General features: G+C 35.1%; 4 protein-coding genes across 4 annotated transcripts in view; 3 read left to right on the top strand and 1 right to left on the bottom strand.

Moving 5' to 3' along the window:
* The first annotated feature begins 991 nt into the window (after nt 1–991).
* On the top strand, nt 992–3,398 carry Arf1 (ADP-ribosylation factor 1). Its single transcript, XM_071589714.1, has 5 exons — nt 992–1,118; nt 1,597–1,762; nt 1,947–2,056; nt 2,135–2,260; nt 2,455–3,398. The coding sequence occupies exons 2-5, from the start codon at nt 1,615–1,617 to the stop codon at nt 2,617–2,619; spliced, it is 549 nt and encodes a 182-aa protein (XP_071445815.1). The 5' UTR covers nt 992–1,118; nt 1,597–1,614; the 3' UTR covers nt 2,620–3,398.
* Nucleotides 3,399–3,762: 364 nt separating this feature from the next.
* LOC139691806 (4-trimethylaminobutyraldehyde dehydrogenase-like) lies at nt 3,763–15,861 on the top strand. The gene is made up of 9 exons (XM_071589675.1): nt 3,763–4,169; nt 4,261–4,444; nt 8,754–8,866; nt 11,534–11,665; nt 12,801–12,900; nt 14,189–14,316; nt 14,461–14,649; nt 14,754–14,980; nt 15,212–15,861. Exons 1-9 carry the CDS (start codon nt 3,942–3,944, stop codon nt 15,429–15,431), a joined length of 1,521 nt encoding a protein of 506 aa, XP_071445776.1. The 5' UTR covers nt 3,763–3,941; the 3' UTR covers nt 15,432–15,861.
* Nucleotides 15,352–26,045, bottom strand: LOC139691805 (tRNA wybutosine-synthesizing protein 4-like). The gene is made up of 9 exons (XM_071589674.1): nt 25,941–26,045; nt 25,659–25,862; nt 25,358–25,526; nt 25,115–25,283; nt 24,665–24,854; nt 21,345–22,058; nt 20,104–20,505; nt 17,453–17,706; nt 15,352–15,439 (listed from the first exon to the last, which is right to left on the bottom strand). The coding sequence occupies exons 1-8, from the start codon at nt 25,959–25,961 to the stop codon at nt 17,503–17,505; spliced, it is 2,073 nt and encodes a 690-aa protein (XP_071445775.1). The 5' UTR covers nt 25,962–26,045; the 3' UTR covers nt 15,352–15,439; nt 17,453–17,502.
* A 191-nt stretch (nt 26,046–26,236) lies between these two features.
* The window catches only part of Sf3b1 (splicing factor 3b subunit 1), a 30,271-nt gene continuing 29,188 nt past the window's right edge, over nt 26,237–27,319 (top strand). The window contains exons 1-3 of the mRNA XM_071589672.1: nt 26,237–26,312; nt 26,521–26,702; nt 27,099–27,185. Of these exons, the coding sequence (XP_071445773.1) occupies nt 26,285–26,312; nt 26,521–26,702; nt 27,099–27,185 (297 nt within the window). The 5' untranslated portion in view covers nt 26,237–26,284. The remainder of the gene's footprint in view (nt 26,313–26,520; nt 26,703–27,098; nt 27,186–27,319) is intronic.

The following is a 27,319-nucleotide window of genomic DNA, read 5'->3' as shown; positions in this document are numbered from 1 at the left end:
TTGTGGTGAATTTTTCACTCCCCCATGGTATGTGGTTAAAATGCCTAACATCGCTATTTATTTAAATAATCGTGAGAAAAGTAGGCGCAACGCGAAATATACAAGAAAGTCTTTTTCGGAAGAGATTTTTTCAGCAGTGATGAGTACCAGTCGTTCAGGATGCACTTCAGGAAAAATATATTAATGGACATTCATTAGGATTTTTCAGCATAAAATAGCCTCACAACACCTCGCCTTGTATGTTAGACAGTAGTTGCTCAACTAAAAAATTAATTCATGGCGTAATTTTGCTCGTCTTGCTGTACGTTGTTCTTATCAATTGCCAAAATCCTGAAACGCTGGTAATTTTTGAAAAATGAGGTCGATGTGCACTACAAGGAAAATTGCCCATAAATGCATTGGTAGCATCAAACATCTACCTCACTTAAGACTTTTCTGAAGCATTTTCTTGCATTCCAAATAAAAAAATGATTGTCAGATAGTAGTTACCTTTTAAGTTTTCACTGATAACTTCGCTATGTGTTCAAAATAATTAATGTACTGTCAGATGTCAAGATAACACATACGAAAGTCATCGCCGGGTTAACTACTATCTTTCGACAGTGACAACTTTCAATTGTTCTGTTAAAAGTGAATTCTCATTTCCCGAAAATTTTAATTTAATAATATCAATTGTCCTACCGATATTTAAATATACAGATTAAAAGTAAGTATTGGTACCAAGTCGGAATCATTTCTTAACGCATACATTTTACGGACAGCCGTATTCAAGGGAAACATGGGGGGGGGGGAGACACGTTTGAAGGAAATATCATATCTAACGTATTGTCTAATTCCAGCATTTTCCCTAATTACATTGTATAAAATAGAAACAATTTTATACTATCTATACCGTGAAAAACTGCGCTCAAGTACCGCAGCGCTATCTACATGGATGTTTTGTACTGGGTACCACGTGACTTCTGACTGTCCAATTACGTCAATTGAGAGACCCCTGTACGTGGCAAGGTGCACAAATTCTCTTCCACATCCGCCATTTTGACGTTTTTACAGGAGTCATCGGTCTGAGAAAATCAGTCCGTGGAACTTAAGAAGACCTTTCTCCTACCATTAAGAACGTAAGAATGTCATTGTTGTATTTTCTAATTCCTAAGACAGTATAAATTGTGAGAGTTCTGTTTATATGCCTTCCAATTTCGTTCGGCTTAACATTGTCCAGCATTAGTACATCAGTTCCGGTATTAACATTATTTGAATTATACTTTTTAATGTAAACTGTCGCTGGGGTGGACAGCAAATTGTACCTTTGATTGGATTATAATTTGAGTGAATGTGATGGCACAAATTCACATGTAAATTTCAGATGTTCATACGTAAACTTCATACCGGGATGCTGTTGGTCACCGTATTGTACAGTTTTTATAATCAATTATTAAGGTCCTACCTCATAAGTTCTATTTTTGTGGTTTGTTCATATGTTTGAAACACATTAGATAAGTAATTGATGAGTGTTGCCGAAGTACTTGACAGTTGTCAAAGTATCGGTGTGCTGAATTTTTTTAATTGTCTAGCGAAATAATAAATATTTATTCACAGGTTAAATAACCAACCAATATGGGTAATATGTTCGCAAACCTTTTCAAAGGCCTGTTTGGCAAAAAGGAAATGAGGATTCTAATGGTCGGTTTGGATGCTGCAGGAAAGACTACAATTTTGTACAAACTTAAACTAGGAGAAATCGTCACAACAATTCCAACTATCGGTAAGTGAAATTAATACGAGTCGTAATTTTGTTTTGATTTATTGTTTTATTTCATTAATGAAGCATGTGGTGTGGCATTAAGTGACTCATCACCAGTTGTGACGTGGATGGTTGTCAAATCTTACGTACTCTTACGAACCCACTTTATTTCCTGCCTTTAATATATAGCTATCATTAATTCCAGGATTTAATGTCGAAACTGTGGAGTATAAAAACATAAGCTTCACTGTGTGGGATGTGGGCGGTCAAGATAAAATTCGCCCACTTTGGAGACATTATTTTCAGAACACACAGGTGAGTTCAGATTTTTGTTTTAGTTGTTTATAAGGTTACAAATGCGTCAAAAATCTATAAACATTTCTTCCACCTCAGGGGCTTATATTTGTGGTAGACAGCAACGATCGAGAAAGAATTGGAGAAGCACGGGAGGAATTAATGAGAATGCTCGCAGAGGATGAACTAAGAGATGCAGTGCTGCTCATTTTTGCTAACAAACAGGTATGTAAAAATGTATTCATTTGTATAACACCTTTCGCCGCAGTAGCTTTCGTTAATTTTTTTGGTGTTAATATCTGCATTCCTCCAATCCTTGTTAATTACGAGCAAGTTTGTGAAGTTAATAAAAGGAAATATCGTGTAAAAATTGGCTTATAATATATTTGCGTGCTTAATAAATACTTTGTTTCGTTTAGGATTTGCCTAATGCTATGAATGCGGCCGAAATAACAGATAAGCTGGGACTACATTCTTTGAGGAATCGTAATTGGTACATTCAAGCTACTTGTGCAACTAGCGGAGATGGATTGTACGAGGGGTTGGATTGGCTGTCTAACCAGTTGAAAAATGCAAACCGTTAAATTATTCGTTAACTTTTTCCACTCGTTGTAGCCCTGCGTTGATTTGTAGTCGTGTACTGGAGTGTGCTCCCAAAACATGTGATCTTGTCTTGTGCGCATTCTCCTTGCCATTACGGCCCAGGCTGCATTCAACCAGTGGGACTAGATGATGGAGGGAGTTTGGGGTGCTTGTGAAATGTGTAAGCTTTCAAGAGGACTATCGTCTTGGTATGGTTGGATATGAATGAAAAACGTAAGAAGTGTGCCACAGCTGCAATGTTTACCCGAGTAAAATTTGGGTCTGAGAATTGTGCAAGTATCAGTGGTACTTAGAAGAAAGAAGAACGTGTGCCTCATCTTCGTGAGGCTGTGCTCAGTAACTGAGGTAATGGCTCGTAACACTTCATCAGTATGTATGGTCTGCAATTACTCTTTTCTCAGTAGGGATTTATTTTACGTTCTGTTTGTGTACATGCCAGCTGATGTGCAGCGTGCAGTTTCTCTTGGCTGCTGTTATTATTTTGGACACTGGTTTCCTGTGTTTTCAAAAACCAAATACAAAGTGGCAAATGAAACTGTAGGCATCAATACTTTTGGTTTCCTCGTAGTTTTTTTGTAAAAATTTGGAATCTTTATTGAAGCTGGCATTGTTATACACACGTGTGGACATTGTTGACATTCCGGTTTCCCTTGTGCTGTAAATGATCACTGCTTGAAGTGGGTTTGCAGGAGAGATAATGTAAATTGTTCATTTAAATGTTGGTGGATTCAATTTTGAATAAACGATCTTCTTTTCTTAATTCTTCTCATTTAAATCTATGCATAAATTTTACACTTATCTAAGAAACGAGTTGGGCCACCAATAGCATGTTGTTTTGGAACATTTCTATATTAATTAGCAATGTATTTGGATTGGTTTGAATCTTAAAATTTATTATAAATGTTCCTTGCATTGCTTGTTTGGAGACCTTATGAAATTATGTAACATGCCAAACTTGTGAAATATATTGTATTTGTGCTTGAAATGAAATTTTACTTAATAACCTTACCCCTAGATTTAAAATGGAGCACATAGTGATAAGTGAAAGCTAAATAGCATCGATAGGGCAGAGTCTACGGTGGGTGGGTTGATTGATATCTCGTTTCAGGGCCACGTCGTGGTTAGTACCATCATGGCGTGCCGAAGCTGGTGAAGTTACGAAAGCAATGATTAATGACTTTCAAGATTAAATTATCAGAATCGCAGACTTGCTTACTTTGAAATTTTGCCTGGGTTACTTTTTCAGCAATTATTTTGCTGCATGGGTTGAGATTAATTGTAAAGCTTTCACGAAAGTCGAATAATGGAGGCGCGCCGAGCATTGATTCGTAGGGCAGTAAACGCCTGTTGCAGCAAACAGGGATTCAATTACATTGATGGGAAGCGGTGTGAACCGACAGAGCCGAAACAACCGATAAAAGTGATCGAGCCTGCCACAGGATTACTACTTTGCTCTTTTCCTTCGTCAGGCGAGAGAGATGTGGCGAACGCAGTAGCGAGTTCCAAGAGAGCATTTGCTCAATGGAGCCAGGTAACTATCAAAATCTCCGACGAAGATACTTGGGTAATGTAAGCGTTTGTTTCATGATTACGTTTCGAATTTGCATGGCAATATTTTGCAGACCTCATGCGTGGACAGAGGGCGCATATTGATGAAAGCCGGCAGTAAGATTCGAGACAATTTGGATTTCCTCGCCCACCTTGAAGTTAAAGATAATGGCAAGCCTATTTGGGAGGCGAGAGTGGACATCCTATCGTGTGCGGATGCCTTCGAGTATTTTGGAGGAGTGATTCCATCTATTGCAGGTTAACAAACGGTTTATCTTGGAGGAGGAGTACCAACTGTGTGGACATAGCAAAGTAACGATATTTTTAACTGTGATTTTATGTCTGAAATGATTATGGCCCCATAATTGAAAGAAAACTATTAGCTTGGTAATTAACATAAATGCCTTCTATTTTGGTAAAACTAGAGTATTTACATAAGCATTATGAGATATCACCTGCGCTTAGTTTGCGGTAAAGGCTCCCTTTAATAAAGAAGTCATGTGGACTTCATGAATATATAATCCTATTTGCATATTACCCGAAAAATGTTCGATTTTTTCTAATCTACAGCATAGAAGTCTTGCATTTTTCTTCTGTACCTTTAATTTTTAATGATTTTAATTTAATAGCTTAATTATTATGGTTTGCCTTTTACAAGTGGTTGATGGTTTAAGTACAAACACTGGACTGGGGAAGCTATTAGCTGGCTTACTTATGTTTACAGCCATTTGCCCTACCTCTTTCCTCGAACAACAGATATATTATACGTTTTTCATCATATATTCCACAATTTAAGTGAAATAGAGGGGTTTTATAATTCCAAAAAAACTCTTGGTGGCAACTTCAAGGAACTTCAGGTGTTTCTTAGTATCCTGTTTAAAAGAAAGTCTTTAATGAGTTTCTAATTGTCTAAACCAAAAATAATGCCATCCTTCAACGTAGCCCCTGTTATCCTGGAAACATTGTGCTGAGGTAATTCAAATGCTCATTTCTTGAGCAGAGCTTTCACTAACTGCTTCATAAGTCACGCCTTTAAGAACCAACTGAACTCTCATGCCATTTTGATCCTAGTTTTAAGCATAATTGAAGCATTGCTACTTTCAATATCCTTCCTGTTGTCAAATCACCTCATATCATCCAACAGTTTTCTTAGCCATTTAGCTAATTGAGAACTTTGACTATATTTTCAGTTTTTCTTCAGGAAAACAATGGTAACATGTTCCAAAGAAATTGTGGGAGATGCCGCAACCGCATTGTTGAATAGAATGGTAACATGATTGAAACAGAACATCATCACTGCTTTGACGCTACTTTTTGATGAATTATTAAAGAACTCCAGTCTTCCACATTATAGTTAATATGGAAGGGTTGCATCTGACCAACAATGTCATTACAGTTACCAGGAGCAAGCCTTTACCTTCAGTTAAGAGCCTCACTCTTCTGCCAAATCTTGTTTGGTCAAAGTTTCTCACCATTTCAAGCTGTGAGAAAAAGGTGGGGTTTGGTGCTAATAGAAGACATCTGAAGGTCCTCCTGAGAGTTTTGGGCTTCCACTTCAAACTGAGTGGTTAGGCTATATCATATATTGTACTGAAGACATTGGTATTCTGGGAATATGTTGTATGGAATGTATAACATACTGTAGGTTTGGTTAGAAAACTTCTTGTAAACTTTTATATTGCAAGAGGAAAATCAATAATTTCAGAGCTTATCTACATCATTAATGCTCAAAAACAAAAGATTTTTTTCCTTTGGACCATTTTTAAAGTTTTAAAAATATAAAGTGCACTTACGTGATTTCATATTGTTTTGTTCACAAATTTTTTCACTTAAGTCTTTCTTACTCAAGGTGTACTTGATGACATTCCTATCACCTATTGACTACATTCTCCACAGATGTAACAGAGCTTAACTGATGAATTAAGACTCCCATAATACCATTTTTCTCCTTTTAGAAACATGAAATTATGGCAAATAGCATCTAAACTGAAAGAAAAGACATTACATGAACAGCTTGGCCATAGCTTCAGGTTAAAAGTTGTAGTACATTTATCAACAGAGTTGACCACAAGAAGCTGTAATGGTGTATGGCGGGTAGTGTTAGGACATCAGGTATGGAGAGAGAATGAAGCATGGAGTTGAAATTTGTATTTCTAGCGGAAAGCTCATTAGCATGAATGAAATAAATATGAGGGGAGAGGAAGTCTTTCCCCTCTAGTTTCTAATGCTATTTCACATTGAAAACAATAAACTTGCTTCATGTGGAACATTTACAAAAGGCTCTGTTTTGACCCGGGCATTTGATTGTAAAAAAGGCACCGACAATTGCATCTAATATGAAAGGATCTCCATCACAGGGGTTTTAAACATTCCTTTAACTCCAATAAGAACTTAAAATTTTTTTCGTCATCCTAATGGTAACTTTTGATTTCTCCATTGTATAGATTTTATGTTGCTTGTATGTGCTTTATTTACAACTGGCCTCCATTTTACTATTTTCAAGCTTTCCAGATCTTTGTGTGACAAGATGAATGCAACTGATAATATTTCTATACAATTCCATAATGTAGCAGATGCATAAAAAATAATGCACATTCATTTCTTTAAGGTATAACTGAAGATAATCTACTTATATTGCATTGAAACACAAATACAGTGTTATTGCAAACAACATTTTATGGAATGACAGAATATTTGCGTTTTGATTCAATAGTGTGTCACAAAACATGCATTGTAGTTTTGTGTACATATTAAACAATTAGCATATAATGTATGACCAAGTGATAACTACCTTCTTGAATTTATTATTTCTCGTTGGAAATGAAATGCATTATTGAGGGAAAACTATTTCCTCAGCTGTAAATGGTTATTGAAATTTCTAAGAAAACATTCCTGTGCAGGATGTTATGCTGATGGACATGGCTTTAAATAACTGTCATTGTAGCTACTTTCCATATTATCCTAACTTTGATATCCACTCCAAGATTTTCCATACTTACACTTTTATCAATTATCTCTTCCTGTCCATTCACAAGCTGGATTTCTACTTAAATTGATGGCAGGAGTGCCATTCCAATGATATTGTCATGCCTCTTCCCTTGAATTAATGGCAGTGTTTTGCACTTTCTATAGAAATTAGGCCATTATCAATATCTTCAACAATGTAACCCCAACTTCTTTTGCCTGAGAAAATGCTTCCATTCTTGAGCTCATTCTTGTTTGGTCCAATGTTTTGAGAGCTAATGATAATTAGTGTGAGAAATCTTTGTTGAGGTTTTTTCTTCTGAACAGCTCTCATACAGAAACATTAACTTATTTTTACCTTTGACCGGTGTCAACACATCTTTTCTTCTACATAGAACATTTGATGTGAACAAATTGAGTAGTTTCAGGCGTGATATGGTAGAATTCAAACATAATAAAGAAAAGGTGGTAATAATTTTCAACTAGATAATTTTAATAGTACGACCAGGTTTTTTGATGTATTGCATCATCTTCAGGTACCAAAATGAATTTAAGTGTAGTCTTGTACACATTTTTGCATCCTGGGAAGGGAGGGTGGATGTTTCTCTGTTCTTACCCATCCAACCTCCCCTTCCCAGGATGCAAAAATGTGTACAAGGCTGCACTTGAACTCATTTTGGTACCTGAAGATGATGCAATTAATCAAAAAACCCAGTCGTACTGTTAAACTTATTTAGTGGAAAATTGGTACTATCTTCTCTGTTTCCCATAACTATCATCTTCCAGCTCATATTTTTTTCTCGTGTGAGTTTGAAAAATTAGTTGATGTTAAATATTTCTTTGTACCAATGATTCCTTTCGATTAATACATAATAAATTGGAGATGATTCCTTTTTCTATATCATGTAGTGATAGAATTTATAATAAGTACATATAATTAAAATAAGATGTTGAGTTTAGCAATACCTTTTAAATATTATAAAAATATCATAATCTAGAGTAATCTAGGCTCTAAAAACTATATTTTACCTATCACATTTCATTTTGTTTGACCTGTCATTTCCTTCTTTGGTTATTCATACCCAGGACTGCCTTCATCCAACCCAAATCTATCCTCATTCCCTCTTCTCTGCTTACCCAAAATTCAATCTTCTTATAGAGTCTAGAGCAAATATTACTATTATCGGTAATCTACTGGTTCTCCATCGTTTTACTTAATATTATTGCCATTCCTCACTGGCTCACTCCCCCTCTATTGTATATTACTCTTAAGTCCAGTAATTTTCCTAATGGGAAAAATATGCAAACACTAGCGTGACACTATAGTTACCAAATAGCAATACAGGTATACATTGAACCTTCATGAGGAGTGCAACCATTTTGTTCCTTAATGAAATTAAGAATACAAAGTAACTTTCCACTGTCCTTTATTAGCATACAAACGGTTTCAATGCTCAAGCGTCATCGGCACTTGAGCGTTGAAACCGGTTGTACGCTAATGAAGGACAGTGGAAAGTTACTTTGTATTCTTAATTTCATTAAAATGAATTTCCACAAGGTTGAGCCAGAAACAATTGAATATTTTGTTCCTTATTTATTTTAGGGCAGTATATTCCAGTGGAAGGAGATAGTTTTGCACTTATTTCCCGTGAACCACTTGGTGTTGTAGCTGGCATTGGAGCCTGGAATTTTCCTTTGCAAACCTGCACTTGGAAAGTATGTTGTTTAATTCCATTGTATATTTTGAAATGTTGTTTTCCTGGAAGCCAAAGTGATGTTTTGTTATTGTGAGCTGAGGAATGTTTTTATGGGCATATGCTTATCAAGTGATATTTTTCCTGTAGACAAATATTTAGGTATATTTTTAAAAAAGTATGTGGTAGCCTGGTAATAGTGTTCAACTGCTGAGTCTTGAGTCCCAGGTTTAAATGATAGTGGCCTCCCAGGGTAGCATACATTTCTTGTTGGAAATCAATATGGGGAACATCCCCCCTGCTATCGTTATGTGAACCGTATGGTATTTCACAAACCATTGAGCTTTGTAACTGCATGAATGTCATCACTCCATATCACAATGCCTTTCACTTGGAGACTGGTTCTTATGAGGAGGATTTTATAAATACAAATAAATATATCCCTAATTCCCCAATAAAGGCAAAATTAGACTGATGGATAAATAAAATTAGAGATAGAAATAGAAAGATAAATTAGCATAAAAACAAAACAATACGTGGATAAACTATATGCATGTAAAAATATGAACAATGGATGAACACTCTGATAGTGTTTTAGTAGCTGATATTGATTATAAGATGATGACACTAGGAATGGTTAGATCTGTAATGTATATTGTTCTATTAGTCCCCTAACTCCTACTTGTTGCATCAGGCTTAATAAATGTCTTGAGTTGATGCCTTCTCCCATTTCCTGAAAATCCTACCTCTACTTAACTATCCACCTATCCATTATGGTGCAAATGACATCAGCTGTAGGTCACTTATCCTAATAAGTACAACTATCAGCATTAAATATTCTTTCCAACCCACCATAATTAATATCTTCCGGTATAATGCCTGTGGGTATATTAGCTGTTGGTCATTTTTGGCATGACCTGGTTCTATTCATGTTATGAAGCTAACGAAAGGAATTAACTTGATATAAACATAGGCATGCATTTTGAACATTTACTTCAAAGAAGGTTAATTCAGTGGCTAAAGTTAACTTTGTGACATTTCCAATTTCAACTATATTCCAGGAGTGCCTCTTTTTAAAATGATGCTCTTATAAATTACTGGAATGATAAAATATGAAAATGACTCCAAAACCTCATCTAAAGAGGCTTACTTGTAATGTATAGTAGTTCTAACCGAAGGCACCGATGGTTTGTGAATAAAGGATCTGTCAATTTTATCTATTGGTGCAGCTAAGAGTAAGAGTAGTTGATTTCATGTAAGCAACAGAACTGTCACGCTGAAGTCTTCTGGAAATCACCAGATTAGTCATCCATTTGGATAAAGCTTTGTATTCTCAGAATGGGTAGACATTCATCCAGGTCATGCATTCCGGAGTGATTGTTCAAAATGCATAGTAGAAACGTGAAATCTGAATGCAAAACTATATGTATGAATAGATGTGACCAGGTTGAGCTTAGGTATCTAGGGAATCAGTGAGTAATAAATGCTGGCGTAAGTGGTTTTTCATACAACATGACAGAATGATCCACTCACAGTTGACCCAAAGTATAGCATTAGCTAACACACAGCAGTATATAATGGCATGGCAGTGTTCATCACATTACTGGAGAGCCTGCTGGCATAGCAGTAATGTAGCTCCATATGCTACTTTACTTAAATAAATAAATTTTTAACAGTGGAAGACAATCACAGCCCTTTACAAGAAAAAAACAATGATAATGTCAAGGAAACTTGAGCTCCTTGGCATAGTAAAAGAACAAATTAAAGGAAAACTCCTATAGTCATAATAAGTCAGCACCACTCATCCTGCAAAGAAAACAAAATTTGATGTGATGGTTTGTGGGGAAAGAAATTCCATGGTAGTGACCAACCACAACCCCTCAACCAGAATACCCTTCTGTAATAGTTTGCGGGAATGTTACTTCCTCACCAGTGACCAACAGCAGACACACACACTCAATCCAAATGGGATCCTTCACAGAGTTAAAGAGTTAAGGATACCTGGGTTTATGAACACGTACACACTATCTGTGACTGTTTACGGGAATAACTTCCATGCCATAGCCAACCACAGAGCTGACACACTCACAAGCACTCAGGAAAACACACATTCAGAAAGGGCCTACTACTGGGAGAATATTACTCAACTTGAGCAATGACAAGAGATAACAACATATGGAAAGATGAGGGTGTACCTTGGATATATGTATTTCAGCAAACTGAGGGAAAATCGGCACTTACAACAGAAAGTTGTAAGTGGACTTACTTGGGGACTGTGGAATCTTTAAAATATTTTATTCAAATGATTTCTCACCTAATCAAGCATTACCCAATTAGGGATGAGTTAAATAAGGATCCTACATTCTCTGGTCACAACCGAGAGTTATTTCAAATGCAGAAATAATAGATTCATTTACAAGATAATTACAAGCCTATAGACTAGGATCACAAATATTTTTATTTAGATAAGTTACGAACAAGTAAAAATGTCTAAAAATTTAAGTTGGAGAGAGAAAGAGAAAGGAAATATTTTTGCTAATAGATTAAACAGTACCAAGGGGAACAGAAATCAATTGCATGGACAAGAAGTAATGATAGTGAGTTGTTTCATGATTTTAATTGTTGGTTAAAGACCATAAGACACTGCTTTCTATTGCAATTAATATCACAATAACACTCACATTTACAGGTAGCTCCTGCTCTGGCATGTGGCAATACATTTGTGTACAAGCCATCTCCCTTGACGCCTATGACTGCCCTTGCTCTTGCCGATATACTGGTTGAAGTTGGGGTTCCTAAAGGTGCTTACAATGTCATTCAGGTAAGCCTGAAGAGGCATTACTGTGAGTTATGAACAAATCTGATATACAAGGTAGCTGAATATGGAAAAATATATTATTTTTATAGATTTTTTATTCTAATGTTTATTTTATTTGTGCAAAGTTAATTCATCAGATGGAAAAGGGCATTCTCGGGAGAACATTTTGTGGTTGGAATGGAATGAGGTAGAGGGAGGGAGAATGATAAGGCCTTTGCTTCAACAACTTCCTTATTTAGAAAAATGTAACTGTTTTTTGTGTCCTTGGTGGTTTATCTTTTCTTTGAGAAATGGAGTTTTTGTAGGAATGAAAATATTTGAATAAAAATTTATTTATTTGAAAATATTATATATGATATATTTGAGCTTATTTGTTTAGTTTAATTGACCAAGTGTACATCTAACATCTTCATATTGATATTAAATATTCCTCATTTGTCAATCATTACATGTTATTTGTATTCAATGTCTTTGCATTCAAATTTCCCCTGGTGACACTGTCTTTGTTTGATAATTGTGTCACAAAATTTGCCTGAATGGGTTACATATTTTTTTTTAGGAGTTTTCATAAAATTTATCTCATTGCCTACTCTTTGTTATCTGAGTTATCCACATAATTTTCCTTTAACACTACACATTTGTTGCTTCAACTGTCACCTGGAGCTTTTAACTTCCATGCATTAGTAATAAAAGGAAAAATGTTCCAGCAAGGAGTAATATGTTTTAATGTGTTTCCATAATTGTAGGATTGTGGTTTTTAGTGCTCTTTTTTATAATGTAATGCCGCCCCTGCGTGGGATGTTGTTCTAATAATTTCTTTATTACTTCTTCCATCATTCCTAATTCTGATTCCAGTATATCAAAAAACTTAAATCTGTATCAGAATTTTGATGAGGATAGGTATAATTTTTATGCTAAATGTATTTATGGTTTTGATATGATACCTGAAACCATACCTAACATCATGTCAAACATAAGAATTTGAAGACTTGCAAAAATTACTCCTAGACTAGGATAAAAACCTCAAACCACTGATTTATGCTACTTTTTTCACTGTGAAATTGTGGGGTCATGACTACATTACTGCTGTTGCATTTCCTGTAGTTTCTTTGAATTTAACATGATATTGCTGTTTCAGGGAGATGGGGACACAGGCTCCTTATTATGTTACCATCCAGATGTGGCCAAAGTCTCTTTTACTGGGTCTGTGTCGACTGGAGCCAAGGTTATGGCTGCAGGTATGGATTTTAATAGCTATTTTTTTACCCTAATCAACATACTAGTTGGAAGAGGTCGTAGTTGTGTGAACATTAGCCTTTCATATCACTGACAAGTGGTGCATTTAAATTGTTTTTTGCTGCATTAGAGCCTAGCTGAAGTTAGGTGTGGGTATCATAGATTAGTCATTAATTTTCGCTAAACCTAAGTTGGTAATTATTCTTGTTTGAATTTATAATGAATGAGTTAGTAGCTATTAAAAATTGACTATTTCGCATTAACTGGATGATATATGCGAGCCCTAAAAAGTTTTTTTATGCTATGAATCTAAAACTAATGCTAGTGACTGTTCAGCTCACATGTCACCAATCCTAGTTACAAAGTATAATGCCCCTGGGAAGCATTCGCTTACAATACATTTCAAATACTTGAATGTAGTGTTTATGCTCTATAAAGCTACTTATAATAATCAGGCATCTCAGCGAAATAGTTGATGATATTTGTTGCATTCTCTCAAATTTTTACACATCAAATCCACTGCTGTGGGATTGTGTTGTGCAATGCGAGAATGGGATCACTAGCAGCTAGCCCATTGACTTTACAGATTGCAATCTGCAAATCACGTTACATAAAGCTAATCATGCTGTGTGTGACATCTGAACAATCCATAGAATATGTAAAATATACTTAGAAGAGATTGGTCGATTCTTCCTCTGTGCAACGTCAGCATTTATTAGAAAGTTCTGATACCCCTATGGCCAGTACATTAACATGCATGTCATGCCACCACAGGACTAGTAATTAAAATTTAAAAAATGTATCCAAATTGTTGCAGGGATTCATATAGAAGACTATTGATAACTGTGTTCCTAAAAATAATCATTGGAATCTATATACGTAATAGGAGTAATGTGGTATGATCTTCAAAGTATTATGCTCCTGTGTAGATTAACAAATCTCCAGGGAAGATAGCTTAGTAAACCATTGTGCTTGTATTGATTAACATTACACTGAAAGGAAATGCAATGAATTTTTTAATTTAGAAAGTAGTTTGAGTAAGTACTTTGGACCTCCTGTGGAATTCCACAATTGTTCAGTTTGGTTCTAATCCTGAATGATCAATTTGCACAATGCTAAACTTTCCTAAGTAACTAATTAATATTTATGTCTCTATCATTCTCACTCTGATGAAAAGCCTGAATTTAAAAATCCTCCAAAATCCATTTTCCTTGTATTTATTAGTGCAAATGAGTTAAATCAAATTGTTGCTATTTACTTATTGCTGTATGCAACTTTTGCTTTCTTTAGCTGCTGCTGGGATAAAAAAGGTAACCCTGGAACTTGGTGGAAAGTCTCCTTTGATTATATTTGAGGATGCAGACTTGAAGAATGCAGTGAAAGCAACACTAATGGCCAACTTTTTGACTCAAGGAGAAGTAAATATTTATAATGTTCAACTTTCAATGAAAACTCGTTTTTTTTGTACTTTGCACTGATTTAATTTAGATAGCTTTTTCTTTTTAATGCAGAGTTGAAACTATAATGATCTGTAATATGGAATTTGCAATTTTGTCTTACAGGTTTGCTCTAATGGTACAAGAGTTTTTGTTCAAAAAGGTATTTACAAAGAATTTCTGAAAAATCTTATTGAAGCTACCAATAAACTCAAGATTGGGGATCCATTTGATGAAGATACAACCGTTGGTGCAACAATAACAAAAGAGCACGCAGAGAAAGTTCTGAGTTACATTGAAAGTGCTAAGTCTGAGGTATTAGAGGAAGTGTTGATGGGGGTTATGTAACCTCTGATCTGAGTTGATGCACCTATAATTAGCCGAATAAGCAATCTATTGTTATGTCTTTATTTTTTTAGGGGGCTACTGTTGAATGTGGAGGTGAAAGGTGTTTATTGCCCTCCCCAAATGATGGTGGTTACTACCTTTCTCCATGTGTATTGACCTCCTGCACAGATGACATGAAAGTAGTCAAAGAGGAAGTGTTTGGATCAGTTCTTTCATTGTTGACATTCAGTGAAGAGGATGAGGTCATTACTCGAGCAAATGCTACAAACTTTGGTCTGGCTGGTGGCGTCTTTACCAAGTGAGTCAGTTTGTGCATGTATGATAATCATCAATGTAGAGTGAAATACATACATTATTCATGGCTTTGGGAATTTCAAAATCATATCTGATGAAAAACATGAAGAGTATCTTTATGGCATATGAATGCCACACTTCTATCTAATGGAAAGTAAGAAAATCAGAATCAAGAAACCATAGAAACATTTCCCACTGAACGAAATATGTTTTCAACATTCTTTATTTCTTACAGAGACATCCAACGTGCTTTTCGTGTTGTGAAACGAATCCAAGCTGGCACTTTGTGGATCAACACATACAACCTCTACCCACCTTTTCTGCCATTTGGAGGGTACAAGCAGAGTGGTTTAGGACGTGAAAATGGGACTGCCGTTTTAGAACAGTACACCCAGACAAAGACTGTTTATGTAGAAGGTGGAGATGTTGATTGTGGGCCCTTGTACCAAGAGTGACATTCTGACTGAAAATAGGACAAATGTTATTAGTCGGGCTGTATATCAGAATTTGTAAGCTTGTTTTTCAAGACATTACAGAAGAGGGAGTTAATCATTTACATTCACGATTTTATGAAATATACATATTTTTTTTGAGCCATACTATTATAAAAAAACTAATTAACTGTTTCATTACCAACACTTATGCATTTTAAAATTGTAATCATACATACACTATATATATATGTTTATCTTTTTTATAGCATGTAGTAACAGGTAAAGTCCATACGAAAAGGTGATATTATTTTAACTACTAAATATGTATACCTGAAAATGTATGCTTTGAATCTCAGGGTGATATTAAGCATATCATTATTTCTTAAAATAAAGTATTATCCATGTTAATTTTGTAAAAATTTTATGCATATATGATGAAAAGTAAAGTTAATCTCAGTGAGAACAAAATTGCTGTGGTGGTTTTCTTTATAAATTTTATCATTAAGTACTACTAATACCAATGCATAACACAAAAACTCCAGAAGGGGATGAGTCATTAAATTCAATTGAGGAATTGCTTTGAATTGCTAGAAAAATTAGGACATGTAGGCATAAGGAAACCTATTTAAGAAAGGAAAACCTATTGCAGGAATTTTTATGTGACGATCATCTAATACCATTACATAGATACATGTCCCTAAAAAAATATGATCATTTACCCCATACCCATTGCTGTAAAGTAAACCTGAAGAGGCAATAACAATAATCTGATACTAGGACTGCATTTATTAGTCGCTTTTTTTTAATGTTAGAAGAAAATTGTTGAATGCTTTAGGTGACATTTAGGTGTTTGCCTCTAGGTGCATGGTAAGATTCAGTCTCTTCTTCTTAAGATTTCATTTTTAGTTTTTCAGAGTCTAAGCCTCATAACTTTACATAATAATTCTACCGGAAAGATGACAAATCTTTGATTAAACTTTTTAAAGATCATTGATTGATCTCATTTCTACTGTAAAACCCAAAACGATGTGACATGATGTATAACCATAGGATAAAAGAAATGTTAAACAATGATACTGTGTATCTGGGAATGCTATCATTAAAAGTTGTTGTAACGCTAGCATATATTAAAACAAAATAAAACTAATTCATAGAAAAATGAATATTAGCACACACACGTCAAAATCTGATTTTGTAAATAATACTATATAACAATTATACTGCATATACAGCGTTAAATATAAACTTCCAACACATTAGGTTAAGTTTCAGTACTAATGGTGAAACAATGAAGGGATCTAATAGCCAAGTCAAAAGAGAAAATAAATCATTCCTCTATGGGGTATGCCACCAGATAAGAGAGACATCATCAACTTAGTGATGTGTCTTTCATTAGTATGAAAATCGCCATGGGCCAATTGAGGTGACATTACCAGTTTTTTTAGGACAGAGAGGTTTAGAAGATCAAGTGAGCTAAAGAGACCAGGCAGGATTCCTACATCGCTAATACATTGTATGCCACTTGAAACATAATTATTCTCAAGAGTCTCTTTGGGATGTTGGTGACATTGATTCATGAAATCAAATCAATTCTCACAATTTTATTCCACATCAAAATTTACTCTATTTTGCAGCAATTAAAAGTTTAAATATGGCATGTACAAGAGCAACAAATCCAATGTTACTGAGCACTGATATTGAAACTAATTTTATTTTATTGGATTAAATGATTCATATGAGACTATCATGACAAGTTAATTATGCACACCTTATGATAGGCTAGCACATGAACTGTTGAACTTGGGACTATTTTGCGAAATAGGAAAGACTTATGCTTCAATTATATTTCCTCGGACATTTGTACAATAATAAAAAAAAATCCACTATCATAAAAATTGATAAATGTTTATTATCACATGGTGAAAGGGTTTTAAGCTTCAAAATGGAATAACAAGAACAATTTTTAAAAAATTAACCATAAATAAAAACAAATAGCAAATTGTCTATGGTTAATGGGTGAACACAAATTACAGTTGACTGACCTTATATCTTGGTTGAAATATTCCCTGAAGATCAGAAAAGCAACTTACTGTCAGCTTTTTTCCTTGGGTAAACTGTTTAAATTTTGTGAAATCTTGCATAGCTGTTTGATATTAATTTTAATAATATGGCTGTTAAAGGAGGTACCAAAGGAGAAGCAAGTTCCTCCTCCACCAAGAATTATGACTTCATTTTGGTCTGGTGAAATGTGGCAGGAATGGTTGAATGTCATTAGCGGATACTCTGGAGTTGGGAGCTGCAAAAAAAGGCAAATCAGCAATCAAAATCACTAAAAGATAAATTCTACATCAGTCATCACTCAAGATTTAAGTGTGGAAAGGAGATTAATTTTTAGTTTAACATGAATGTCCACAAACAAAGGTGAGAAATTGCTAATGATCATATTCATATTGTTAATTATTTTCATTGCATAATATAAATGTACCTCATTTTATATAGAAAGAAGTGGGAAATTATTTCTCACCATAATGAGGAAAACTGAATGTCCTGATACATTGCTAATTTCCTTTGACTTTTTCAGTCAGTTATAACCTTAATGTCTTCCATGTGGTCCTCTCTCCTCCCTTACTCTAAACACCATCAATGTTTATAATATATTTAGCAATGTTTTCTGAGCATATCTAATAACTGTGTGTGTGACATTTATTCGGGGGATTTAGAAAAGTGGAACAGAGTGAGGGATTGTCTCATGTTAAAACTCTGCATGAATTTTGGCTGACTGAGCACAGTCATTCTGTCCAAGGGTGTAAACGTAATCACATTATTGATTTGGGTGTAAACTATACCCAAATCAATACTGTGATTACGTAAGATTACATAAAAAATAAACAGGACTTGAGCATGAAGGTGATAAAAGCTAAAAATCAATCTGTCAAAAACACTAGCATGCTTTTACTTGATGGGCCTGCCAATGCCAAAACATGAATGCCTTACTAGGAGTCTGGAGGAGGATGAAGATAATATTGCTACAAGAAATGAAAAAGTAGAACTCCTAATAGAAGAGAAGCAAGTCCAGACAGATTAAGGTAATGATGCAGGAAATGGAAAGGTCTTTGCTCCGAGGAAGGGACTGGGATTGGAGGAAAACTTTGAAGAGCAGCTCCAGAGGGGACAAGTTGTAAAGTAATCATGCATATGCAATTTTACACAAATAAAACATTAATCACAACCGAGGTTCCAATATCACAACAATATTTTCAATATGGTTCATTATTACAACATCATCATCAGATATACAAGTGAGTACTCTCACATACTTAATAGTGTTTTGGGTTAATTTGTGATAATCAAAAGTTTTGTTGTTGGGTAGAATTGGCCAAAGGACTAACCAACACCAAATCCTCTACTGCTTAATTACACGTTCACACCAGAGAAGTCAACCCAAAAATTAGTTTAACAGGTGACAAGAGAGATGGCCTTTTATTAAGTTCTACAGAATGTGAAATTCGCATATCAGTGAACAGGGACCAACTCTTTTTTTATGCCACCAGCAGTTTCCTAGAAAGATCTGGTGCCTGAAAAATGCACAACATAGTGAAGGTTATGCCATCCAATTTCTCTGGGAATCAAAAATGTATCTGAATGGTCTACCAACTAGGCTACCACATACTCATTTGAAAAAAAAAGTTAAAAGAAATATAACTTCAAAGTTCTGACATTTCTTTCCTTTCAGTATTGCTGGGATACATATACTATAGGCCCAATTCTCCCTCATGAAGTCTACCATAAAACCTCTCACGCTAAATTAATTGATCATTTTAAGACCATTTTATTTAACTTATTAAAGATATCACCTCTTTTATTTTATGCCAATGTACTTGTACAAACCTTATTGAGGCAATATATTATAGGAGCCTAAGTAATGAGAATGATTATCCCTTGTCTATTTTATCAATTCCTACAGAATAAAGGTTCAATATTAATGATCACCCACAGATTTCATACACGGCTTTTGGAGGGCTTCGGGCATAAAATGCATTTTATGAGACTGGCTGCTTGGTTAGCATATTAAACAGGAGAAGCATGAAACTTTTTAACTTTAATGTAATACTTCTTCTAACCAATTAAAATAATTTAACAACTGGGCTAATTGTTCTCCTTAACACTTAACCACTGAGTGGTAAAATGTTATCACTAAAACTCACAAAACATATCCTTTTCAATAAATATAACTTTTTACTAAAATATGAAAAATTCTAATGACAAAAGTTATCCTCAATTTAATTTTATTACTTCCACCTCCTGCCCTAACCAACTGTATGTGTATGTTTATTCAGTATTAAGTGACCATAAATACAACTGCGTGGAGAATAGATAAAATGTCAACATTCTACTTGCATGAATTTCATTGCTATTTCTGGAGTTAAAAATATCCTAAGGAGAATTATATTAATTTAAATATATTAGTCTCCCAGAAAAATGTCATACTTGGCCAATTTAAAGTGATTATCATCTAAGATATCATTAATATCACTCTGAGTGTTATGCTTTAGATTCACCATTTATTGTTTTTTGTTTCCTAAAGGATGCATTATTGGTTGGAATGGTATGTCATTGGTCGCCTAATAAGCAAGAACAAGTGTGTCAACGCACAGCAGTAAAACAGCCAATGAAAAATGTAAAATAACCATACCGGCAATGAATACTCCACAGAAATCAGCTTATGGAGATTGAAAATTCCAATGCCTGGCTGTTGCCTTGAGCTCCCATTCACTCCCCCAATCATGACAAGCAAGTCTTCACCACTGCCATCAGTAACAACTTCTGAGCCATGACCATAGCGGGCCAATGGTACATGTGACGAAGCATCACCAAATTCAAACTTTCTCCATTTTTTTGATACATAATGCCAACTCCAGATTTCATTCAAAGGATAATCACAGCCATTCTCCAGCAGACCACCACTAACTATCACCTGTTCACCACCTTCCCACACTGCAGCACTATGGCCAAAGCGGGGAACAGGCCCATCAAATTGCTCTTCCTTTTGCCAAGTAAAACTTTTTAAATTGAGAAGCCACAAGTCTCCCAGGGTCTGCAAAAAAAGTGACACATGATGACAATAACAAATTATTAGGCATGTCTCCGTTACTTGATGTCACAAACCATATCGACAATTTAAAATTGAGCAATAATGATGTGAATCAATCACATTTTATTCAACAAATGAACACATCATACCTACAGAAAATCATGATTTTGAATTTGGGAGTGTTTGGTACCTACATCTACAATAAAAATATGTAAAAATGTAATAAAATTCATTAAATCACCTTGAGGTGAAGAGAGACAACAGTTTCTATGTCCACATGAGGGGAGTACAATAAAAATCATTCTATGAACAAGATGGGTGCTCAATTTGTTTTTAAATTTACAGAAAATTTAATGCTACTCTTCCTGTTTTTTCTCCTTTATTTGAAATCTTCCTAATTTTCCTTTTGTTCATATATTTTTCATGAATATTTACGCATGACTACATTTATGATTTTACATATCTATAGTTCAAATTACCTCAATTGTCGAAGCACCAACAAATGAAATTACTAATACTAGATTTGTCTCTATGATTAATCTCATTGTTTTGCATGCCAATGGTCTGAACTAATTCTGACAGAGATTTGGTTTTCCCAGAGACTGCATGTGCAATGAGCAATGACAAATATGAACTCATCTCGCAACATAGAGGAACATTTTTCTCATTGGGAATATACAATGTCCATATTGGAATTAATTTATGAACAAAATGAGCTCTTTTCTCCATTTTTCCCAAAATAATCATACATGAGCTTGAATCATCTCAGAATCGGTCAGTGTGCATGTGTTCTGCACACAGACACGGTGTTTATTTTCTGAGAACAGAACAAGAAGACATACCTGTGAACAGCTCCCTCGACCACCAAAAACCATCAGTGCTTCTTCATCACTTGCCCTCCGTATGATAACAGAACTGAACCTCCAACAGGGAGGTGGTCTCACGTGAGAAGGGAATTCCAACTGTTCAACTCTCACACATTTTATATTGCTGGTATCATCCCTGCAGATGGACAGTATCAAGCAGTCTGAGAGTGGATTAAGAGGAGACGTCCGTCCACCAAAAATTATCACTTTACCATTAGCCATCACCTTGCAGGAATGGTGCACTCTAGAAAATGTAACCCCCAGAGGAGCTTCCACAGGCAACTGAGAAAGCGATGATGCCCCTTGTGAACTGTCTATCACAACGAGACATATGCCCGGAAGTCTTGCGTTTCCCCCATTATTATGGGGGCCGAAACCACCAATAACAAGAAATTCATCTCTACTGATCTGACAGGAGGTATGATGGAATCTTCTGAGATCAGTTTTAATTATGGTCCAGTTGCATGGAAAGGAAGGATTTGATTGGATCTGTTCATCAATTTTACACAATGGCTCCCATTTCACCAAGGCACCTTTGGTAGCAATGGATAATGAATAATGGCAACATTTTGAGTGCCACTCCTCAAATTCATCAAAGGGCTCCAGACTTAACATTTTGATTTGCTCTGCCTTTGACACACTCTGAAGGTATATGTCCATTATTGATTCTGTTTTGCATGACGACCATCCCTAAATGAAACAAATAAAGGATTTTGTGTTAATACTTTACAGAACCATTGTATTAAGTATTTAGGACATATGAATTTCAATGCCAAGCTATTGAGGAAGATTCAAGTATGATCCTGATTCAAAAACAGATAATGGTACAACTGATTGAAATCTTGACTACAAAAGCAAGGAAATATTTGGATACTTAAGCACATTGCCACCAAAAAACTCAAATAACTGAGTTCTCAAATACTGACAGAAGATTTCATGATCTTTTTGATAGGTTTAAGGGAATGAAAATATTCTGGACATTCATAGATACTCTTTGACCTTAATCTTAAAACCCACGTGCATAACTAGGCTAGATGGAACAGATTCTAATTGACTATTTCAAACATGACAACTGAATTAAAATACATCCTGGCTCATTTAAATGCCCAATAAATATGACTCACATAAATATAATATATACATAGGTTGGTGAGAACCTTACGCTGTGCTGGGAAGGGCTCTCCAGGACTGAGCTCACTCAGAACAAAGTCATGATTCCCTGAAATGGGCCTTTAATCCTTGATTCAGGCTTTGAAGCCACTGCTTTACACCTTTGAAGAACCTTTCGCATGAACTGAAAGGACTAATGCCGGCTGAAAAAGATTGCTAAATGCCAAAACAAGGGTTGAGAAATTCATATATCAAAGGGATGTTCTAATGACTGGGGTACACAGGAATGAACAGTAGGGAAAAGGCCCCTTTAAGGCTTAATTGAATTGAATATTAGATCAGAATGCTTAACTTTAAAGCACATGCAAAGGCACACAGTTTAATGCCCACATATTTCCACATATACTTTCTTCACCAAAATTTAAATTCTGTCAGTTTACCTTTAAAAATGTACACAATACTGTCCAGCTTCCCTAAAGCAATTAAACAGAATTTATAATTACAACAAGATACACATAAAGAATGCATAATCACATGGACAGAAATGAAAACATAAATTATTCATAAGCTTTTAGGGAGAAACTTTAAAAAGGTAGGAAAAATGTAAACAGGAGATAATGAGAGGCAGTGGTATTCTGATGGTCAATTTAAGTGAGAATGTTGGATTAGTAAGATAGAGGGTGGAAAAGATGATACATTTTGGATGTACCGAAGGGAAGTGGAAGATAGACGAGTTGAACAATGGCCATTTTAAATCTATCTACTCTACAGTAAATCTCCCTGATTTTATGTTGGTGATCTGATCTAGCATAGTAAGTTGAGGTCTGTAATATATCTTTAACATACTCAGATAATTAACCTGCCTTAAATTCATGCAGTAAATTTAACCTGCCTACGGTCAACTAGTGGCTCCCATTCCAACTCTTCCAATAGTTTCGCGACACTGCCACCTTGTTCTGAACAACTTTTCAGAAATCTAACTGCTCTACATTGCACTCGATCCAGTTCCAAAATTAAGTGTCTTCATGAGGTTCCTACACACTTGTAGCATACTCAAGTTGGGGCCTAACTAACATGGAATAACAAAGCTCCTTACCCTCTTATTACAATTCCGAAGTATTCTTTTTATGCATCTTAACTTTTTCTTAGCTCTACTGCAAATTTCATGAACGTGCTTTCCCCAGGATATATCCGTAGTTGTTGTTACACCTTAGTATTTTACTGATTCTATGTGTGTTATGTTGGTATATTGTGTTTTTGGGTGAAATACTTTACCTCCAAAAATTTATCAAAACACATTCACTCAAATTTAATTCCAGCTCCCAAGCCTTGCACCACTTTTTGATTGCATTTAGGTCGTTAGCTCATGATACTCTATCTTCATGACTGGATATTTCCCTTTGTATCACGGCATTATCAGCAAATAGACAAAGTTCACAGGAAACCTGAGCCCTCAGCAGCATTTTAATGCTTTACGTACTTCTACATTGTACCATCTTGGTTCTGTCCCGTCACTTTTAAATATACTAGCTATGTGTTGCAGCCAGTGTGATGCCAAGAAAAGCATTCCGCAAACTCACAATGTTTCTGCTCTGGCCATGACTTTCCTAAATTACATTATAAGATTGCTGCAACTCACGCCTAAACCTTCATAATTAGCTCAATCAGTCAAACAAGTAAATGTTTCTTTTAGGTTTCTTATTTTTTATAATCATCAAGTTAATTTTAACTAGCTCTGTTCTGAGGTCACTAAGTCCTTTAAGTGTTGCTGTATTTAGGCTGTCTTAAGATAAACTTATTGCTATTAGATTTAGTACATTGTTTCCTCCGTAGGGTGTTAGTACTAATTGGTTTGATGAATGTGAAGTGAAAACATAAGGCAGTGACTCGCATGGCTCCTTGTCTTCACCTCCTGCTATGAAACTATAGTTTTTCCAGTCTATGGACGGAAGATTAAATTCCCCTATGATTATGATTCACCTATTGTGTAAATGGGAATTCAAACTAGCGAATTATTATTTATTATTGTGTCCTATGGTGAAACATGGATTATAATTGTGTTAGATGAAACTTAAAAGTTTAGCCATGGCTTGTCTCACCATGTCAGCCTATTCTTCAACAACCTACCTCAACCATTGGACTACTATTAATAATATTCAATTGAAAACCTGAGAAGCTTGCCTTACCAATTCAAGATAGCGATCCTTTTGACTGGTTAATGTTGGGTATTTGTCAATGGATTGTAGTGGGCTGTTGAGCTTCTGAAAATGGTTAATCATGATGATTCCAAATCCATCGGTTGGGGTTATCTGTTCATATGTAGCAAATGCTGCGTTACTGAAGTTCTTAGAAGCCCATTTAATAAGTTTTGATGAGCTGAAACCAAGTATTAAATAGGTTTATCACCTACATAAACTAGTTCACGGTTGAATTAAAAATGCAATTGGTTTATATTTACCCAAGAAATAGGCTCTACATTTCTGAAGCTCTGAATAATGAAATACCATTACATAAAAAAATGCATACCCCCGTAAATTTAAAGTATCCACAGGAATAAGTATAGCTATGTACAATTAGATACATCTATGTAAATAAATAAATTTACTAGCTTAGTGTAACAAATTTTTTATTCTTACCTTTCCACTTTCATGTATGTTATAGCACATTCAGAAATAAACAAGGTAGGTACGAGGAAATCTATTTCGTAAACAATAAAGCATTTTAAGAGCTCATCTTCTTTTTCCATGTCACATCCAATCAGTTTGTAATTACTTCCTTTGATGCCAGAGCTGCTCGTGGGAGAAACTATTATGCACCCATTACATACTAAGTCCATTTAAATTGACTTCGGCATGATTTAGTGCAATTTAAATACTTACCAATAGTACCAACCAATGCATTAAGGGTGGACGAATTATTAATCAAATCCGTCTTTTTTTGAACAACTTCCGGATAGTCAATTTCAACATAAACTAAATTAGGACCAAGCTTTTTACTTCCCGATAGAACAAAATAATTTGAATCAAATCCAGCGCCGCAAGAAATAATCTGAAAAATATTTTACTACTTATGACCACAACGAATAAAACAGCAATAATCTACATCATGTTCCAGAATATACCAATTAATGTTCCATGAAATAGGTCAGAAGATGACATAATTTTCAGTAAATAAGAATACCTGTGCCGACGTTCCTCCAATGAACTCCAAGAAAGATTCGACAGCATCTTTGATCGCACGAACCCTGACGAAATATCCCAAATTTATTAACGGAGCTCTTCGCGGGCTCTTGTTAACAAAACATGATATATAAGGATCTTGGTTGTATCCTCTTTGAGAAATGGAACATTTTGACAAGGTACAGGAATCAGAAGTTCCCTGAATCTTGAGATACGTAAAAAATTAGTCATCGTGGTTTATATTGCCTCATAGGATAAACAATGAATACCTAGGAACATCCACCTGGGACTCAGAACGTCTCATCTCTTATTTTTCTCCTGTAAGCAACGCAAATAACACAATAAAGAAAGAAAAACGATTGAATTGATTATTCTGGAGCTTGCTTCGTTTACATAGAAAAACAAATACACATCGATTTATTTGAATCTCCCGCTTATAATTCGTGGCAGCACCATGCAGGAAATGTCGAAAAACGCATTCCATTTCACTCTTGTTATATTGCTTCATCTCTGCCCTGAGCCTGATACCAGCGCTGAGATCGCCTGAGTTTATGCCAATAGAACTCTTTTTTTGCGCAAGAAGTTCCGTCTTTTCTATAGTTTATTTGTAGAGAATGCTAAAACAAAATGGAGACTGTACCAAGAACCCATGAAGGTGAGTTATCGTTCGAATTTTCACTATTGTATACTTATTTTGCAAATATGATTTCGAATAATGTGAAATTAATTTTTTTTAAATCGCCTTAAATAACATGCCCAATACATCTGCAGAAAATCCTCCCGTTTATCTGTGTTATGCCAAAACTACCGCCTACTGCTTAGCACATAATATTTGTATTGTAAGGAATTTGTTTTGCTTTCAGATATCGAAGCGCAAATTAGAGAAATACAAGCTAGGAAGAAAAATGTCCAAGAAGAAGAAGTAGTTGAAAAAGACAGAGTTGGTCTCGGCGAGAGTGGTTATTATGATCGAGATATATATGATGGCGGGGGGAGTAAGTTCGAAGGATACGTCACCTCTATTGCCGCGAATGATGAAGTCGAGGTAAAATTTATTTTCCTATGACCTATTTTTATTGATTTATTCCGAGAAACTGCCAAAATCGCAATAATTTCAATTGATTGACCATGAATCGGGTTTGAAGCATTGCAATGATGTGCAGCATGCAAGATAAAGAAGCTTTTGTAATATTGTTTCAGCACTTTCATTGCATACCGTTTACGATAACTCAGAAATATCTCCGGTTGAAAGTCATGGTTACTACCAGGGATTTCATAAAATATTTTCTTTGATAAATGGGCTTTATAGTTATGTCAGTATAATTAGATTGAAATAGGTTAATTTAGTTTAGGCCATTTTATGCCTTTCTTATTCATCTGTTGAATTTAACAATTGCAGTGGAAGGTTTTTTGTAGTTCTGATATTAATTTAATTTTACAGGATGAAGAGTATGACACAGTATCTTTTGGCCAAAGTAAAAGACCTGGATTTACAGCTCCGGCTGCTCTTCTTAATGACATAGCTCAGGTAAGTTTTTTAAATGTTTATTGATCTCAAATTCCTATGACTATATATTCCAGGGAATGTGCCTCGGGGCATATTTTCTCATATGTACTGTAACTCAACATTAAAAGTTAATGATTTGCAAACATGGAGTAAGA

This window comes from Hetaerina americana, unplaced genomic scaffold (genome assembly GCF_022747635.1).
Source record: "Hetaerina americana unplaced genomic scaffold, ioHetAmer1.1.p SCAF_4, whole genome shotgun sequence".
Taxonomy (NCBI): domain Eukaryota; kingdom Metazoa; phylum Arthropoda; class Insecta; order Odonata; family Calopterygidae; genus Hetaerina; species Hetaerina americana.
The sequence above is the reverse complement of the archived record's forward strand: the minus strand, read 5'-3'. Positions and strand labels throughout refer to the sequence as shown.